Source organism: Podarcis erhardii, assembly GCF_964252035.2.
Source record: "Podarcis erhardii genome assembly, chromosome: 5".
Lineage (NCBI taxonomy): Eukaryota > Metazoa > Chordata > Lepidosauria > Squamata > Lacertidae > Podarcis > Podarcis erhardii.
In genome coordinates this window covers 49,326,920-49,347,431 of record NC_138509.1, presented here as the reverse complement: position 1 = coordinate 49,347,431, position 20,512 = coordinate 49,326,920, and the positions used below count along the sequence as shown (strand labels likewise).

The 20,512-nt window shown below is 42.6% G+C and overlaps 1 protein-coding gene across 4 annotated transcripts in view; it reads right to left on the bottom strand.

Moving 5' to 3' along the window:
• Window positions 1-9,648, bottom strand: part of SHTN1 (shootin 1) — a 68,824-nt gene extending 59,176 nt beyond the window's left edge. Inside the window, exons 1-2 of one of the 4 annotated variants that reach the window (XM_081863726.1) lie at window positions 9,543-9,648; window positions 3,569-3,621 (exon numbers count right to left, since the gene is read on the bottom strand). In XM_081863726.1, coding sequence (XP_081719852.1) covers window positions 3,569-3,621; window positions 9,543-9,600 — 111 coding nt within the window. In that variant the 5' untranslated portion in view covers window positions 9,601-9,648. Of the gene's footprint in view, window positions 1-3,568; window positions 3,623-4,814; window positions 4,834-8,981; window positions 9,153-9,186; window positions 9,238-9,542 lie in introns of those variants that run through there. The other 3 variants (XM_081863729.1, XM_081863727.1, XM_081863728.1) reach the window with 3 other exon arrangements.
• Window positions 9,649-20,512: the final 10,864 nt, after the last annotated feature.

Genomic DNA, 20,512 nt, shown 5'->3' with positions numbered 1-20,512 from the left:
TATTCTTTTCTCTAATCTTAACACACGAAAACATCCACAAAAAGATAAACCCTCTTAGGGTATGGAAGAGAAGATGAAATATTCATGTCAGTGGTTCACATTGATCAGACTCAGAGACTTGAATATATGGATAGTTTTGCTGTAAATCAATAGTATGTTGTATTTACTTTATGGGAAGAAGACTGTGAGTGGAAATAAAGAAAAGGAACCAGTGCAAATGTATAGCTTTATAGCAACAGAAACTGGTTGTTTCCATGAACAAAAACATGCAATGTGCAAAAAAAAAAAAAAAAGTTCAGAAATATGGATTAGAGATAACCAATGACTTATTATTCTGACTTTCTTAAAATTTGTCTCAGTGCAGATGTTAATGCCACTGTTTTCTTGTTAATGCCACTGTTTCATTGTTAAAAGATCAGGAGCTAGTCACAATCATGTCCATTCACTTCCCAAGCCCTGCAACATGAATTTCCTCCAACGTTCGCTTGTCAGGTTCCGTCTCAGCTAGGGAGTGCAAATCTGCATCAATTTCAAAATCTGATTCAGATAGCAATTCTGGATAGGGTTGATGATCGTTAGTCTTGATGATGTAGGGGTGTACTGCAGTCTACAAGAAGTTGTTTTGAGCTGGAAAGTGGGGAGAGGACTACACAACACTGTAGCCTCCTCTCATAGTTTTATCTGCGACATTACCGATGGAATTAGTACACTAGTCTAGGGTAGCTCCTTACTGCCAAAAAAATTCATCACACAAAAGGCCTTTGAATGTGCTAATTTATATTTACAGGTGCAAATTTGTAATTCAAACAGAAATATAGTGCATTCTGTCCAGGTGCCAACTGATAATGGACAACTTCAAGGCCCTCTCCCTTCTTGTAGAGCTTATCTTAAACTGGACCAGGACTGGATGACCCTTCAGATGATGGCCTCCTGCAAAGAGAAGAATGTCTCCTGACAGCCCTTCAAACCCTGCAGTAAACTAAGGCTTGTGGTTTGTTGCTCCCAGCTCCATGAAGGGTGGAGTGACACAGGAACAATTCAACAGTGTGCTTGAGCAAAGTGCTTGTTGGTGGTAAGCCAAGGTTTATGGATTATCATGGCATGTAAACAGAGTACAGATTATGAATTAGGAAGCTGCAATGACAAAACCCACAACCCTGGAAAGCCCCAACCACGATGCATCAGTAAAGGCAAGGGGGAGCACAGCAAGATCCACCTACTGGCATTGTTGGTCAAACGATGGTTCATTTAGAAGATTAATTGCCCACCTTTCAGTACAAGTTTCACAACACAATAAAGGCAATCACAAAAACAGTAAATGGAAAAACCCAACAGCAGCAATAAAAGCAATAAAAGCCTCAATAGTATCAAGTCACATTAACTTAAAGCCTGTTTAAAAAGAAAGAAAAATATTTAAACTGATCTAAAAAAGACGAGCTCTCAAAATCTGCCCTCAGCTGTCACAACTTTGGGAGACCACAGGGGAAACTTGCTTGATGGGTGTTAATATTCTGATGGCCCATCAAGTACTGGATCTCGAAAGGCAATAGAGTACGTATAGGAGAAGATGCTTCCTCAAGGATACCAGACCTAAACCAGTGCCATTCTTGACATGTCTACTCACTTAAGTTCCATTAAGCTCAACAAAGCTCATTACCAGTAAAGTGGGTATAGGATCACAGCTTAAAAGAAATAGCACTTCACATTTAGACCACAAACCAGGGATGCTCAACCAGTGGCCAAATCCCTCTTGTCTAAGAAGGGATGTGGTTGACGAATCAAGAGCATATGATAAAATGTGATTGTGGACATTATCTTGGCATGGACATCTACCAGGAGCACTCCCAAGCTGCCAACCTGCCCCTTCTGGGTGAGTGTGATCCTATTTAGGACAGGCATTTCCATCACTCCCCAGGCGTTGGGACCACTCACCATGAGCTATTTCTTCATCCTGTCCAAATTAAGCTTCTATTTATTCACAGTCATCCAATCCACAGGCAACTTTAGACCATCTTTTAGGAATGGAATGTTGGAGGCTGCCTTATACTCATTCAGATTAATGGCCCATCCAGTTCAGTACTGTCTACATTGACTGAAGGTTGCTCTGCATCATTTCAAGACTGCAGTCTTTCCCAGCCTACCTGTAGATGCTGGGGATCTTCTGCATACAAAGGAGATGTTCTCCCAATGAGGTAAAGACCTTCCCACTAAATTAGACCAGGGCACTGGGTTCAGATGGAGGGGAGGAATGGTGATGGGAGTCATTCCACATAATTCACTGTTTCACTTGCTGTAGTAACCACCATGAGCACTAGGTTTCTATCCATTTCTTTGTGTGTGAGGGTAGGGAGGGGTTTGCAAGAAACCTGATATTTGTTTTTGCTTTGCACCTCTAACAGGCAGGAGAAGAAAATGATTGCAGTGTGTGCTCCGGCTTGCAGACTGCATCCAGGCCAGGATTAGGATAGGAATCATGATCTAAGAGGCACATTGTGGTGGTGGTGACAGTCTGAAATTACTGTGTAAATAAGGAAGTAGTTTTGTTACTGGTTTCTGCTGAAAACTTGCATGAGAAATTTTCTTATCTGAACTAAATACGGGCAATGTCAACTATAGCTAACTACAATGAGAATTCTCTTATATCAACATATCAAGTTTGGCAGTTCTCATTCTATGGCTGCAATCCAAGATACACTTACCTGGGAGAAAGTCCCACTGAACTTAATGGGGCTTACTTCTAAGTAGACGTTTATGGCCTTTTTATCCACTGGGACATACATATACAGTTTGACTATACACTGTGCCACTGCTGGGAGCTGCTGGTTGGCATTGGCTCATGACAGGGCCTTCTAAGTGGTGGCTCCCTGAAGAGGTACATCTGTCTTCCTCATTACTGACTTTTAAGAGGAATTTAAAAGCATTCCTGTTTAGCCAGGTATTTGATGACTGAACAACACTGAATCTGGCAAAAGGAAATCATTGACTGAGAGAATGTGAATGCTTTAAAATAATATTCTTAAACTGTTTTTAGAACTTTTTAAATAATATTGTTTTAGTGCTGCTGCTCTGGGCTCCTTTTGCGGAAGACAGGTACATACCTTGGGTTACAGAAGCTTCAGGTTGCGTGCTTTCAGGTTGCGCACCGCGCCAAACCTGGAAGTACCGGAATGGGTTACTTCCAGGTTTTGGCACTCACGCATGCGCAGAAGTGCTAAATCGCGCTTTGCGCATGTAAAAGCGCCAAATCGCAACTTGTGCACAGACGCGGCGCTGCGGGTTGTGAATGTGCCTCCCGCACGGATCACGTTCGCAACCCGAGCGTCCATTGTATAAATCAAATAAGTAAATAAAGGACAAAATTACTAAGCAAATTGGTGATACACAGATATACATACCAGTAATTTCCACCATCACAGTGGTACCAAAGTACTACTATGGTTATGGAAGTTGCTGCAAATACTCCCTCATATGGATAAAATATTTGTAAGGGGAAATGCTGATTGTGCCAAGGTCCATCAAAATCAATAGTTACAATAATATTTCATATCACATGAAAACAAGTACAAACCTCTTCTTTTGTTTTCTTATTTTCTGCTCTTAGATCTTCATATTCACCAATAGCTACAAAAACAAGATACATAAAAAGTTACCTTGGTGGTGCTCTTCATAGACATCTCATTAACTTTCACACATCCATAAACTTTACAGCTGCAAACATCATGTTGCAAGTCTATAATAAAGATCACTTTGCTTACTGGAATAACACATAGCATTTATACAGGACTTTAAATGAGTGTTCAGGTAATATCACAGAATCATCACAGACATTATCTGAGCAATTAAAAGACATTTAGGATGCTATATATCCAGTCATTTTGTTACTCGTGCAGAATATACCCTTTATTTAGAAATTTTGCATTATTGAACTCATGTTCTCTCACAATCAAACTAGCTGGTATAATCACATCATGAGTGAAGTCAGATCTTCAGTAACTGCAATGGTAAATATGGTGTTTTGACTTTATAGCCTCAACTTAATTTTAATTACTGATTTCTAATTTTTCCCACAAGGTGTGCATAGCGGTGCATAACTGTAGGATGGTTCACACAACATCACACACACAGTCACAGTTATGACAGTATACATATAACTTTGATATTGTTACCACAAACAAAATGCTTTTTAGCAGGTTCAGTTCACATGTCCAGCTGCAAGTCATGTGCTTATTTATTATAACATTTATAAGCTGCCCTTTAAAATGTTCCCAGTAGAGCTTTACATCAACAACAAAATTACAGAAACACTAAAACTAATAACAAATAAAAGCAGCATTTAAAAGCAATCTTGCATAGAAATTGCAGGTATCTATTTATTTAGTTATTATATTTATTTGTTATCTCATACAAGAGGTCTCTGGGCAACATACAACACTAATATCTAAAACCAGAAATAAAACCATAAAAAATACAAACAATTCAGCCAATATTCAAGTCAAGGGGAAAATATCAAACAATTTAATCATACAAAAGGAGCAAAAACACCCAGACACAACCTAAAACCAGGTAATCCCTATCAGTTTAGAAGAGCCTAAATTAAATAATATTGAGATTACGTTTTAAAAAGATGTTTAAAGAATAGAAAAGTCTTTGCCAGGCATGTGTAATTCTAGAACTATAGAGGCACTATGAACCCAATGAGTGATGCCCGACTTGGGCTTGTCAATTGATTTCTGTGGGTCTACTCTGATCACGACACACAACTGGGTATCACTCTGTGATCTGCTTTTATATAAAAAAGTGAGTCAGACTTTAACCTGCTGCTTAGCAAATTATGTGGAGACATTTTCCATGAAAGATTAACCAGTTGTCACGGAGCCCAAGATGATTCCTGTACCATGTCTTCTGCCCAGCTTTAAACTGTTCCTTCTGACAATGTCTCGTCTGCAACATGTTCAGAACATCTATTAATTATTGATGCACTTTCTAAAGTATTTATAAAGGTAACCTTAGTGTGAGGCGAAAAGTCAGAAGTTCTGGAAGTATAAAAGGCTAACAGAAGTGCTAAACTTCATGGACTCAGGCTGCAAGCCTATACAGATTCTTAGAATTAAAAAGGTAAAGGGATCCCTGACAGTTAGGTCCAGTCGCAGACGACTCTGGGGTTGCGGCGCTCATCTCGCTTTATTGGCCGAGGGAGCCGGGGTATATCTTCCAGGTCATGTGGCCAGCATGACAAAGCTGCTTCTGGCGAACCAGAGCAGCGCACAGAAACGCCGTTTACCTTCCCACCGGAGCAGTTCCTATTTATCTACTTGCACTTTGACGTGCTTTCGAACTGCTAGGTTGGCAGGAGCAGGGACCGAGCAATAGGAGCTCACCCCGTCGCGGGGATTCGAACCACCAACTTTCTGATTGGCAAGTCTTAGGTTCTGTGGTTTAGATCACAGCGCCACCCGCATTAAATCCCCTTGAATTCAATGGGGTTGACTTCTGAGAAGCCATGCCTAGGAGTCTGTGGCTAGAGTACAAATAGCCTCTTAGGTCTTTGTTTTTTAAAAAAGGAGTGAGGTAGCTTCAGCCTTGTGAGGCCTAGAATCCACAAGGTCTCATTCATCTGTGTTTTAAATTTATAAAGCATTAAGTGCCTATACAGGATCTGCTGGAGCACGCACGAAGTAATCTGGGTTAACTGATACAAAGAATATACTGCTATTTACACAATAAGTTGCCACGCACAGTTAGATTAAGGTTTAATTAGTCCAACATTCTTTGTAAGAATCCCAGCAACCAAATAAGTACTAGGAGGCCCACCAGAAGCAAGAGATTTCTTTACGTGGGAAAACAAGGGTTAATGTTATTTATTTATTTATTTATTTATTTATTTACACGTATACACTGCTTTATTGTAAAAAAACAAAACAAAAAAGTCAAATGGTTTACAAAAAGATAAAACAAAACAAAAATATAACCACACTTAAAAGCATACAAAAGTTATAATACTAAAACAGCATCAACTTTCTAAGCATCTGGGTAGGCTTGGCCTACACTGTGCTATAATGCCAGCAAAGGCAACTACTAGTGTCCATGCCATTTAGGTATTCCCAAATCAGAAGTCAGGCTTTGATTTGCCTGAACAAGCAGCATGCTGACACTAACTGCTCAAATGCTCTCACTTTGCTCCTCCTAGTAAAAGCAGTGTGCACAAATCAGGAAGCTTTGTGTTCATAATTATGTCAAAAGCACAGATTGTGGTTTGTTGCTCCCTAAAACACAAACTTCCATAAGCCTGCAGCAAACCACAGTTTAGGGTATAGATAAGAAGCAACAAACCATGGTTCATACGCAATAGAAAGTCAAGGTTTTCTGATTTATTTACCACCAGCATGCTGCTCATTCATGGTATGCCAGTGACATACTGTCTCTGAACATGAACGTTCCAAATAGTCATTTAGACAAATAGCCTGTGGTTTATCTTCTATCAACCATTGATTTATTTTCCATGAATTTATGACTCACATCCTCCATCTCCCCGAAATCAAAAGGACCTGGGAACTAAACTCTAATAGTCAGAAGTATCCAGTTAAAAACAACAGTCAGAAGTATCCAGCACACAAAAGAAGGCTAGATACTTGGCTACTTCTCTATTCACAACTGTCTTTAAAAAAAATAAAAATGGAAAAACCAACCTTCAGGGGTTGCATGTCAGCAGTAAATGTGGGCAGCTGATGTGTGAACATGTAGAAATATGTGATAATGGCTGGAGCTGAAGGGACATTGGATGACTCCAAAGTTTAAAAGGAGGAGAGGGTAGATTTTTCACATTCTATCCTGGATATGATTTCCTCCACTGAGATTCTCTGGTAAGTGTAAAATACTGTAATGCATCAAGTGTTTGATAATGTTTTCCTGCCACTCCCTATACAGTGGTACCTCGGGTTACAAACACCTCGGGTTACAAACACTTCGGGTTACAGACTCTGCTAACCTGGAAGTAGTACCTCGGGTTAAGAACTTTGCCCCAGGATAAGAAAAGAAATTGTGTGGTGGCAGCACGGCGGCGGCAGGAGGCCCCATTAGCTAAAGTGGTACCTCAGGTTAAGAATGGTTTCAGGTTAAGAATAGCCCTCTAGAATGAATTAAGTTCGTAACCAGAGGTACCACTGTACCTTAGGACCACATTCACACTATTCATCTGACACATTATACCACCTTAAACATTCATGACTTCCCTCAAAGAATTCTGAGAGCTGTTGTTAGCAGGCTCCTCCTGCCCTCCGGAGTGATTTAACAATCCCTCTTCCCACGGAATTCTGAGAATGGTTGTTCCATGAGGGGAAGAGGGCTCTCCTTAACAAACTGTAGCTTCCATAACTCTTTGTGGGAAATCATGACTGTTCAAAGTGGTATCATAGTACAGTGGTACCTCGGGTTACAAACACTTTGGGTTGCAGATTCCGCTAACCCAGAAGTAGTAACCCAGAAGTAGTAGGATGAGAACAGACGTGCGGGGGCGGCAGCAGGAGGCCCTATTCGCTAAAGTGGTACCTCAGGTTAAGAACAGTTTCAGGTTAAGAACGGACCTCTGGAACAAATTAAGTTCGTAACCAGAGGTACGACTGTATTTCAAACCTATGACGTCAATTTGGCCTAGAACAGTAACTCTGTTCACACATTCTATTATCACTGCATTGAGTGGGAGAGCAGGCACCCACATATGCCCTGCGAGCCTCACCTTGTGATATCCGTACACTGGGGAATGCCTGAAAATGCAAGCCTGCTCTTTCGCCTCATGATTTGCAACCATGTTCTGAATGACCATTCTGTAGACATGCATGGCTTCCCTTTTCAAACTTTCCCCAAATGCATGGACAGCAGAAGGGGGAGGGCAGTAGGAAATGTGACCGCAGGCAAGACCCTGATCTCCACAAAATATAATATTGTGTGATTTTGAATGTCTGCAACCTTGGAGAGCTGCTGTCAACCACAGTAGTCAATACTGAATTAGATAGGCCAACAGTCTGACTCCCTATGAGGCCAGATGCCAACAACAAAAACCTTCAGATGCCACAAGCTGCCCAGGGTGTGCCATCAGCATGCACAGAACTGACAGGAGGCTGGTAACATGGCTTGAAGTTTAAAACAAGCTGAAAACTAGAGCTGACTGCCTGAATAGGCAATGGAAGAATAGATGGAAGAAGTAGGGATGCATGCTGACCACCACCCAATTCTACTAGATGATATATATTTTAAACCTTCCCCTTTCTCCAAAGACCTCATATAGTTCCATGGGCATAGCCAAGGGGGGCAGGGAAGGGCAGCTGCTTCCCTAAATCAATAAAAATGCACAGCAAACTGAGGTTCTGGCCCCGCTAAAAAAAGGCCTCCCCCCCCCCCCACAAAAATCCTGGCTACGCCCATGTACAGTTCCCTTCTTTTATTCTCATAACAACCCTGCGAGGTAGCTCATGCAGCGAGAGCATTAGCTGGCAGTTAGCCACCCCTTGAGTTTCATCACTGAATGGGGATTTAGAAATTTGGGGTTCCCTAATCCTAGCCTAGTACTATAACCACTACTCCATGCTTCCTTTAGTTAAATTTTAACCAGCAGCAGGCATGTATTTAAAAGTTGCCTTCCTACATGAGCATCAGCTCTGTGCTCAATTAGTGGGGAGACTCCCTAGTCTGAATCATTTTGCGCTTTGCTGCGGGGAACGTAAAAACACCAGGCGAACGTTGTTTTCTTGGAACCCTTCCAACTGGGAAAAAGGGATTGTTTCACTTTGGGGAATAAGGCTCTTTCGTAAGGGGGAGGGGACGTACAAAGCCAGCCACGTGCCACGGATTTCATCACCCCTTGCGCCCAAACCCACAAATCGTCTTTTCCTCTTGCAGCGCCAGGTGGATAAGAAAACAATAAGCCTTTGCAGCCGATGGGAGGAGGTGGCGCAAGCCGATTAAATAATCAAACCCGCCCGATTTACCCGGCAACCGAGGAGAGGGGATTGTCAACATTTTCCTGCGGGGAGAAACAAGGAGGCAAACGGGAAATCTTCCGAATCCGGTTGGGGGTGTGTGTGTGTGTGTGTGGAGCGGGTGGAAGAGCTGCCTCCAGGCCTCGGGGTTCAGAGACGCCAGCCCTATTAGCAAGCGCTTCCCCGCGGGGGGGGGGGGACCCATTTCCCTCCCAGCTCCAATGCGGGGCGGATTCGGTTGCCGGAGCTCACGAACGAGGAGCGCGCGCGCGCGCGCGGCGGCCCCTCCCCCCGCCCCCGCCCCCCCCCCCCGCGTCTCGCCGTCTGGCTGCTGCCTTTGACACTGGGCGGCGGGGCGTCCCTGGTCCGGGCGGGGCGTCCCTGGTCCGGGGGTCCTCGCTAGGCGGGCGGCCAAAGCGCCGCTCAGGTCGCCCGGGTGCTTTTGGTTTTGGCAGCGGCGCGCCAGCCGCTCCCCGAGCCTCTTGCGGCTTCGCGCCCAGGCGCTGCAGGAGGAGCGGCCGGCCGGTGCAATGGGCCCCCCGGTCCTCGCCCTCGTCCTGCGCGGCTTACCTTGGTCTTTGAGGCCGCCGAGCAGCTCCAGCTGCCTCGCCGCCTCGGAGCCGCTCATGCTGCCGGGCCGCCCGAGAGCGTCTGGCTCGGCACCCGGAAACGCCGCCCGAGCGCGTCAGGCAGGCGCCGCTTTCACCTGCGAGCGCCGAGAGGGGCGGAGAGGCTGGCCGCGTGCGCTCGGGCAGAGCCCTCGAGCGGCTGCAGCTGCTGCCGCCGCTTTTGCACATGCCCGGCCTTCTGGCGGCCGCTTTCGCCCCGTTCGTATAGGGCAGGAGGGAAGCCAGGTTGGGTTTTTATTTTTTTATTTTTTAAGGAAGCGAGAGAGAAAGTTTGCTTCCCCCAAAACAACAAACAAGTCATGGACATGTAGTGATCATGCCCAGACCATTTCTGTTATGGCTCTATCCTCGCCATTACTCCTGTTTTGGGAATGAATGAGCTTTCATCTTTTACATCCCTTGCAAAATATTTGCCACGCACTGTTCCCAGTGGTGGTTGCAAGGTCCCAGTGGAATGAAATTGGATGAGCCCAGTTAAACAAAGAAAGGGCAGGGAGTTCATGGACACAGTGTGTGATGAAATCTTACTATCATTTCAAAGGAAAAGACACGATCCGTTCCAGGGTGCTGTTCGCATCCCAAAAAGTCCGTAATCAGAGCGACGCATTTGCCGCGTTTTTAACCTGAAAAAACGCAACATGAAGCGTTCGCAAGAAGAGGTATGACTGTATGTGCATGCTTAGGTACTCTACTCAACTAACTAGCAGCAGCTGTGTTCTGCACTAGCTACAGCTTCCAGGCAACCTCAAGGGAAAGCCCCACATTAAGTGCATAAGTTTTTCATGAGATTGTTATCAGCACGAGTCACAGTAGCCAAGCTATCCCTGATTAGGAAAGCATATAGTTGGAATATCAATCTAAGTTGATAACAGGCACCCCTCAAACCTGGGAACCACTTACCTACAAAGTCTTCATCTTATCAGGAGTCCATCTCACCTGTGTTCTCCATCCAGCACACCACTGCATCCAAGCATCAGTTCAAATGAGCTATGGCCTCTACCCATTTAGATATAACAGAGAAGCAGACCTGGTTGTCATCAACATGATACCTCATTCCACCTCCCCACAAATGATGGCCAGCATACAGGAGATATGCACATAGCCCCACCCAATGTGTTGAACCTGGTCCCATACATAGGAATGGAACCACTGGAAAACAAATAAAAGGGAGGATAACATGGTCAACAGCATCAAAAGCCATTGAGATATCAAACAAGCAGAAAATGGTCGCACTACCACTCCCTGGACACAAGTGTAGTCAACTCCCCACTCCCAGCTGGCACAAATAAGCCATGGTGGGCGAGGGTCAAAAGAGCATGTATTGGGCCGGTTTTTATATGCATCACTTAATACTAAACAATAACCCCGAAATAAACCTGCAAACATCTTGGCTGTACATGAAAATTTGTAGTGTATTATAGGCAGTGCTTTTTTCTCGGGGGACACGGGTATGGTCGCATACCCCTAAGCATTTTGTGAATCTTTGTACAGTGGTACCTCTGGTTACATACTTAATTCATTCCGGAGGTCCATTCTTAACCTGAAACTGTTCTTAACCTGAAGCACCACTTTAGCTAATGGGGCCTCCCGCTGCCACCGCCAGAGAACGATTTCTGTTCTCATCCTGAAGCAAAGTTCTTAACCCAAGGTACTATTTCTGGGTCAGCGGAGTCTGTAACCTGAAGCGTATGTAACCTGAAGCGTATGTAACCCGAGGTACCACTGTACTTTCTCCATTTACTGTATTTATTTTTCCTGATTTGAACCATAAAATGGTGATTTTCTTGAGTAAAAATGAGAGTACCCCTAAACATTTTTAAAGAAAAAAAGCAGTGATTACAGGACATAAATAAGATCATGGTAATGTATATTGTAGGTATGGAATGCAAAAAAGAATTTTAAATGGTAGATTTACACAAATGAACTCACATATTTCATTGCAAACCTTTTGCACTAAACACCACCTACAGGTCTACCAAACATACATTAAAGGCTATATATATTAACCAGCCCTCCTATATGCAGACAATAAACTCAGAGAAATCTTTTCCTCCTCACCCGTTTTCACAGGAAAAGAAGCTGCCACCATGTTCCCGGTTGTGGGGGAATTTAATACAGGACTTTGGCAAGTTTTAGGCCCAAGTCCAATCCAAAGCATTTTTACTCAAACATAAAAATGGGGGTGGGCAGGGTTGACTGGGGCTGTTCAGGACTTCAGTGGGATTTAAGTAGCCTTAATGGGACAAGCAGTGTGTGCTTGCTTCAGGGGGATCATAGGTGGGGGGTGTAAAGGTGGGGTGATGTTTACTGATAGACTCTAAGATGTACTAGTGAGATACAGCCTTTTTTAAAAAGAAGGGGGTGGTAGTAAGTTAAATACTATATGGCACATATAAGAGGCAAAGGCATTCAAGATTACTGAGTGGCTGACTCATCAGAAGGTCAAATCATGACTTGTCATGACCTATTCAGCTCGTGGCATGACATCTTACAACTTCAGGATGAAACGGCAGACTACCAATTAGTCAACATATGAAAGCAACCCACAGAGCTAGCATTACAAATTCCAATAAAGATTTTTTTTTAAAAAAATCTACTAGGCAACAGCATCAAATTGTTACATGTTCTGGCACAAAGGCATCTGAACTTTTCCAGGTCTGTCCATTTAAGTATTATTTTAGCAGTAACTAATTGAGCAGAACATCTTGGGGGAGAGGCTGTCACTGCTGCATATTTGTGTGGCAATCTTTTCAAGTTTGCAAAATGATTTACTATCTTTCTTGTATTCATTGCAAACCTCTGATTTAGGGAAATACCCCCATTTAACAGAGCGGGAGAGGGTTTAGAGGGAAATGAAGGGTCATATGCCTAGGATTCAGGGATCCAGCTCTCTTCCTAATGGGGCATACACTGCTTTTCACATCTGTAAGTCCCATCATGTTCCGTGAGGCTTATTCCCAGGTAGGTGTCCATAAAGGCACTTAGGCTTACTTTCAGACCTGGGAGTAAGGCCCACTGAACATAGTAGGATTACTTCTTGGTAATCATGCATAGGATTACACTATCATGCTGCAATATTTCACACTTACATGGGAAATAAGCCCTATTAAAAAGAGTGGGACTTGCATCTGAGTAAACATGCTCATTGCACGATGGATCACATATATAGAACAAATAGGGACTGGAAAAGATTGCACAAACAATCCTCTCGGGCCTGTAATTCCACAGGTGTGAATACTAAACTGCGCAAGTTAAGGGAGAAAATCATTTAAAAAATAAACATTGAGGAACAAACAGCAATAAAAGGCAAGCTTCATATACAGGAGTTAAAGTAATTTGCAGCACATTTTACTGAGTTGTCTGTTGTATTGATCTTCAGCACTGGAGACAAACTGAATTGATGATGTTTAAACAACACTGTCTGTTGAAGAATCAATATGTAGCAGCATGGTATCTATCTCTTTTCATTCAGAGGCATTACAGGGCTGTGATTCAATCTATGAGGTGTTTCAAAGCACAAGCTTATGCATGTCTACTCAGAAGTAAGTTCTACTGAATCCAATGGAGCTTATTCCCACATAACTGCATATAGGATTGCAGCTTTAAAATATGTTCTTATCCAAAAACATATTTATTCTATGACTGGTAATTTTTGAACAGTAATGCATCATCTGCATTTTAACATATTCATTTTACTACTGTGGTGGAGAGGAATGTGGTTCAGAAATGCGGAAGAGAGGCCACCCCCTTGCCTGTTTGTTCAAAAACTAGATTATTTCTGAAATGAATCACAACTTGCGATGCTCATGTATACTTCTACACAGCATAAGCACAGATCTTGTGTTTCTACCATGTCAGAATTAGTATAACATGTACGTATCTTCCGGGCCGTTGAAGGAAGCATAATATATATTTATATGTAAATGGGTATTTGTGTGTCCCTTACACACACACACACACACACACACACACACATCCTTGTACAAGAATCATTAGATTTCCTGAGTGGACTTGTTTTCATAGCCAAATTACTAAAGAGAGAGACAACAAGCAAGGTTCAGGCTGCCTTTTCTTTCCATATGTGTATCCTTCTGCATTTTGGTATTCTGTCACTCTTAAGCCAGTTTTCTCCAAGATCAGCTCCAGCTTTGAGGGTGGAGCCCCTTTGGTGGTAGCAGTGGTGGGCAGCACTCTGAGCAGCTGGGTCCACCTGTTTTTATTTCCCAATAATGCCCTGGACTGACACTGTATCAGGGACATGTGAGTAGTTTGAATTATTATTGTTATTATTGTTATTAAATTTTATATACTGCCCATCATCTGAAGAACCCAGGACCGTTTCCAGTATAAAAACACAAAATATATAACACAAGAACAAGATGATCAAGGATCTGGAAACCAAGCCTTATGAAGAACAGTTGAGAGAATTGGTTATGTTTAGTCTGGTAAAGAGGAGACTGAGAGGAGATGCAATAGTCATCTTCAAATATCTAAAGGACTGAAACATGGAAAATTGAGCAAGCAGCAGTGGAGGAAGCCGCTCAGGTGCCTGGGGTAGAGTGCCCAGGGGCAGGGCAAGCCGGCCATAGGGGCGGGGCGAGGGCAGGGCAATCTGCCCATAGGGGCGGGGCATACTGCAGAGACTCCGGAGTCTGCCTGCCTCCTCCCATTCAGCTGCCCTACAGCTGGGCGGGAGGCAGCAGGCGGACCGTTTGGGCAGCACAGAGCCTGCGCATGCCCAAGCCACTGCATCTCTCCCAGGAGAGACGCGTGGCTCGGGTGCGCTGCAGGCCCCGCAGTGAGTGCCGACCGGCATTTTGTCACCCCCCCCCTCAGTGGTGACACCCGGGGCAGCCTGCACCCACCGCACCCCCCTTTCTCCGCCCCTGGGAGCAAGCTTGTTTTCTCCTACTTTGAAGGGTGGGACCTGAACCAATGGCTTCAAGGTCAAGAAAGGAGATTGTGACTAAACAGCAGGAAGGATTTTCTGACAGTAAGAGTTGTTTGACAAGGGATTGGACTCCCATGAGAGGTGGTGGGCTCTCCTTCGTCTGAGGATTTTAAGCAGAGGTTGGATGATCAACTGTCTTGGATGCTTTAGCTGAGATTCCTGGATTGCAAGGGGTTGGACTAGGTGATCCTGCGGATCCCTCCCAACTCTACAATTCTATGATTCTATAACAGTAACCCAATAACCCCACTCTCAGACACATTTAAAGGGCCATAGATCATTTAATAAGCCAAGAAAGAACTGTCATGTAGTAGTGTTATTCCAGCATACTAGCTAGAGAACCAAAGTTTAATACACATAAACTGAAATACCCTGATTACTAGAGAAGTCATGAGACTCTCTTTCTCTTTTTCTACATCATCTACACTCCTCAGCCTGTCACCCAAGACACCCAAATAAAGCATCTGAAAATGTGACAGTTTTGTATGTAACAGTTAAAATCTTTTGCACAAAGTTTCAGCAGTGTGTGGTGCCTTCCAGATGTTTGACTACAACTCCTATCGCCAAAGATCATCTGACTTAAACCTTAATGGAGGCCAATGGTCCAACAGACATCAAACTGTATAATTTATTAATTCAGTCCATGGGGTGGTCTAAGTGCAGGACTTGAGACATTGCACAACAAGTTGGATGAGTGCAGAGCATTTATCATTTGTATAGCAGGTCAATCCCATAGGCATCTATGTAGGTGTAAGGAAATATAATTGCAGAGACAAACAAACCTTCATACAAAATGCCATAAAGAATTAAAGGCAATAAACCATTGAGTCTATAATTAACATCATGAATAAGTTTAAAATGCAGCCCATATTTGCTCTCATATATTATTACAGAGTTGCTAACGGATGCAAATTTCCTATCAAATCAGCCAGGACCAAATAATAGCTCTAGCATAATATATGAGAGTAAGTGTCAGCTGTATATCTATCCACATTGAAAACTAACTAATCAAAACACATTCATAACCAAATACCTTCTATGATTAAAGTAGCAGAATCTAATGACAATGAATCCCTTTTAAACTTTACTATTTGATTAGCAGCATTAACATGATTTTTCGCAAGCCGGCCACTCCCACTCTGGCGGATTTTGCCTGTCTAGGCAAATAAATTACAACCTTGATGAGAAGATAAATTAGGGGGGAAAGCCCAGAATAAACACATAATGTAATGTTTTAAAACACATTGTTCCGATGCAATTAACGATACCGTCTGTGAAATGTACAGCTATGAATGGCGGGTGTCACAAGAGGCTTCTAGAATAGCTGCTTCTCCTAGAAGTTACATAAGAAATTTGAAGGTGGTGGTTTGCTTATTGATTTGTACCCAACCTTTCCTCTAAGGATTTGTGGGACCATGAGCAGGCAGCAATATAAATTCATCTATGTGTGTCACCAGCATTTCTATAATACTAGGTGATGGAAGTGCCAAGGAAATAACAGAACAGCACAAGAAGCCTTTTATTACAATAACCTTGGCAAAGCTGATCTATTTCTGAATGACAGCATTTTAAACACTACATCTCTGCAACAGAAGAGCCAGTGTCCATGTTCAGCCTTTGTACCAAGATAAAGGCTAGCAAGTTGGACTCCACATTTTCAAGCGCTGCGGTGGTTTTACAGATTTTCTTTCCTAGAATGGTACAAAAATACAGTAACATATAGTCCTTTTCAAAGCCAAAACCAATAAAACACAATAAACATGTCCATATGCTGCCAGCAAGACTGAATTCTTTATCCTCAAGTACTGAGAGCTAAATCCGACATTATAGCATCTCAGATATTATGACAAACTATTGTAACCAGAGTATATTGCAGAGAACTTGGGGGTTGCACATTCTCTATCCCCTTCCGCTTTAGTGTTGGAGCATACGCAGGCTGCCTGCTAATTCTCACCTAAATAGTATCTCCTTCTTCACATTAGCATCACACAGGAAGTATGAGGCTAGTTCTGATATACTGATATCATGAGAATGTAAGAAAATCTTGCTAGATCAGACAAAAGCCCATCAAGTTCAACATCCTGCTTTCACAATGGCCAGCCAGATACCTGTGGGATACTCACAAGCAGGATCTGAGCACAAGAGCAGTCTCCCCTCCGGTGGTTTCCAGCAACTGGTATTCCAAAGCATTGTTGTTGTTTAGTCATTTAGTCATGTCTGACTCTTCGTGACCCCATGGACCAGAGCACGCCAGGCACTCCTGTCTTCCACTGCCTCCTGCAGTTTGGTCAAACTCATGCTGGTAGCTTCGAGAACACTGTCCAACCATCTCGTCCTCTGTCGTCCCCTTCTCCTTGTGCCCTCCATTTTTCCCAACACCAGGGTCTTTTCCAGGGAGTCTTCTCTTCTCATGAGGTGGCCAAAGTATTGGAGCCTCAGATTCAGGATCTGTCCTTCCAGTGAGCACTCAGGGCTGATTTCCTTCAGAATGGATAGGTTTGATCTTCTTGCAGTCCATGGGACTTTTAAGAGTCTCCCCCAGCACCATAATTCAAAAGCATCAATTCTTTGGCGATCAGCCTTCTTTATGGTCCAGCTATTGTGGAGGCTGAGCATGGCTATCATGGCTATCCTTCTCAGAAACCTCACTGGTCATATGTGCCCCTTGGGGAAAAAATTCTGCCTCAAAATCTGGAAAGAAGACCACCTTCCTAAATTATTTATTTATTTATTTCATAAAATTTATACACCACTTGGTTGTAAAAAAATCTACAACACCTCAAAATGGTTTACAAACAGATAAACCAATAAAATCAAGAAAAAATTAGAATACTTTAAAACACGGGTAGGCAAACTAAGGCCCGGGGGCCAGATTTGGCCCAATCGCCTTCTCAATCCGGCCCGCAGACGGTCCGGGAATCAGCGTGTTTTACATGGGTAGAATGTGCCCTTTTATTTAAAATGCATCTCTGGGTTATTTGTGGGGCATAGGTCTGAGGGACAGTGGACCGGCCCCCTGCTGAAAAAGTTTGCTGACCCCTGCTTTAAAACATACAGAAATTTGTAACACTAAAACATTAAAATTCATGTCAGCACTTCTAGGCATCTGGGTAGGCTTGCCTAAACAAGAATGCTTTTTGCAGGCACAAAAATTTAAACACCATCTTGCTAAAAAAAATTGCAGCCTGTAAACTGAATTTCCCCCAGGAATCATTCAGGCGGCGGGGGGGGGGGGGTATAATTGAAAAATGTTTCATTTATACAGTAAAGGAAGTGTCAATGTGTACTTCATTCAATGAATATATATTCATTTCTTTTTTTGCAACATCTCCCAAAAAATGAAGTTTATGAAGTTTTTGAACTATTTTTAGGGAAATTTGCAAAAAAATCAAGACATCCTACAATGAATCCTGGATATGTCTGGGAAGACATGGACATATGACATCCCTACCTTAAGAGGACCTCTTCTTTTGGAATTGTCAGTCTTCTGCCAGGCAATTTTGAGCCAACTATATGACATTATTATTATTATTATTATTATTATTATTATTATTTTAATTTATATACTGCCCTACAGTATATAAAATAAAAATAAAAGAAATAACCCAATAATACACCCCCCCAAAAGAGCCACATTTTAAAAGGGTATGGAATGTTGATCAGGTCAACCAAAGACCTGGTTGAAAAGGAACGTTTTTGCTTAAAGGTGTATAATGAAGGCGCCAGGCAAACGTCCCTGGGGAGAGCATTTCACAAACAGGGAGCCACTGCAGAGAAGCCCTGTTCTCGTGTTGCCACCCTCTGGAGCTCTTGAGGAGGAGGCACACGAAGGAGAGCCTCAGAAGATGATCTCAGGGTCCGGGTAGGTTCATTCCTTGAGGTATTGCGGTCCTGAGCCGTTTAAGAACATAAGACATAAGAACATGCACTTTGAATCTTGATCTAAAACAGGAATTCTCTTGTGCTTCGGAAGCTGTCCAGCCTATTAAATATGGTGACTTGGTGGGTGCCTTCCTTACAGTTTCTCTTTTGTATCCATCCTGGCAACTACATTTCTTAACTGAGCTGCTGACCTGTGTCATAATTTCATGTGTGAACCCCTTTGTGTTCATGCTCTCTGTTGAACATTGTTGAATGGTGATAGAAGTCTTAAAGCTATACGGGCAAAATAATGATGATGATGATGATGATGATGATGATGTCATAGTCATTCATAGAAATACAAAGATGCAGACTATAAGTCTGAGCAAAAGCCTTCATCCCTGAGAAATAATGATGCTAAATGGTGACAAATTCTCCATTCCTGGGAAATTCGTTGTTGAAAAGGTAGGGCATGTAACATATTCTAAATTTGCCCCTTTTTACGGTTATGCCAGATAGATTTAGTGTTGTCAGTTTGTGCCCTTTTGCCAGGAAATAAGCCCAGTTGAAGACAGTTGGGATTTTGAGTAAACATTCATTGGATTACACTGTTCAGCAATTAGGGGTTGTAGGCAGGAACTTTAAAAGCATACTAGGTGGTGGTACCTGTAACTGCTTGAGAAGGTATCCAGGTGATTACGTCCAGCATCATCACTCCTCCTCTTAGAGCATAGGCCTGTGAATGACACAGAGTTAAGTTGAGTCTTATTCCCCATCAAGTGTGTCTTGGATTACAGTCTTGGATATAGGGGAAGACAAAGGGATGGTACTAAACACACAGCCAGAAAATATAGGTGACTGTCTACTTATGGCACGTGATAAGCATTAAAGCAATTAGAGCAGCCTTTCTCAACCTTAGGTCCCCAGACGTTGTTGGACTAGAACTCCCATCATCCCCCAACCACTGGTCATGCTAGCTAGGGATGATGGAACTTGTAGTCCAACAACATATGGGGAACTAACGTTGAGAAAAGCTGAGCTAGAGTGTGGCTCCTGTTTGTCTGAATCAGATATATACAAGGTATGTGTGCATGTCATTTATATATCATAAGGAGCTATGGAAGTCATCCTATAAGATACAGTATATCTTATGATTTTGTGCTGATTGTATGTATATTGTTTAATATATATATCTTCTCATTGGATTGTACTTTTATTTTGCTGATGGTACGGTATAAAAAGTTCGCAAATAAATAAATAAATAAATAAATAAATAAATAAATAAATAAATACAATTTTAAGGGCGTACTCCCAGACTTGGTGTGAATAATTGCTCCCTAGGAAATCTGGGAGTGAGAAATGATGCAGGAAAGAAAAGTAAGTCTGAGTAAGTCTGCCCCACTTCTTGCCTGGCCTGGGGAAAGCTGGTAGGATATTGGAAGTGGGGTAGATCCACCACTTTTCATACTCCCTGGCCCCACCTGGGATTGTGTTGTAGGCCTAATTGAATTCAGCTGCACAGCAGGTCTTCTGGAATTCAATGAGCGAATCATTGGATGACTCAGTACTGTACATTTCTGGCTCATGTCAGTTTCACAATTGTTCATCTGTAAGTTTGTTCCATTCCATTTCTGCATTTATCTGCTTAATATTTTTTTTTAACTGTATGAAAATTTGCACCATTAAAGATCTATTTAATGATATATTTTATCATAAAATATATGTTTTCTTACATATTGTATCTCATTGTATGTATTTTTAAATGCATTTTGTCCCAAAATGGACATTTCTAACCTCTTCTGGTGCATTTTTTTGAGCTGAGAATGGTAGTACAAAATTAAGAGGAGTGCGAAATCTGAAGACTAATTATGTTCTGATCTGTACATTAGAATGAAGTGTGAATAATGTCCATTCCCATTGGAATTCAAAGAAAACTGAATGCCTAATGCATCCCTACTTCAAAGCAGACATGGATAGAATAAGGATTCACTTATTATATTGTGATGAGCTGCTGTTGTTGTTGTTTAGTCTTTTAGTTGTGTCTGACTCTTTGTGACCCCATGGACCAGAGCACTCCTGTCTTCCACTGCCTCCCACAG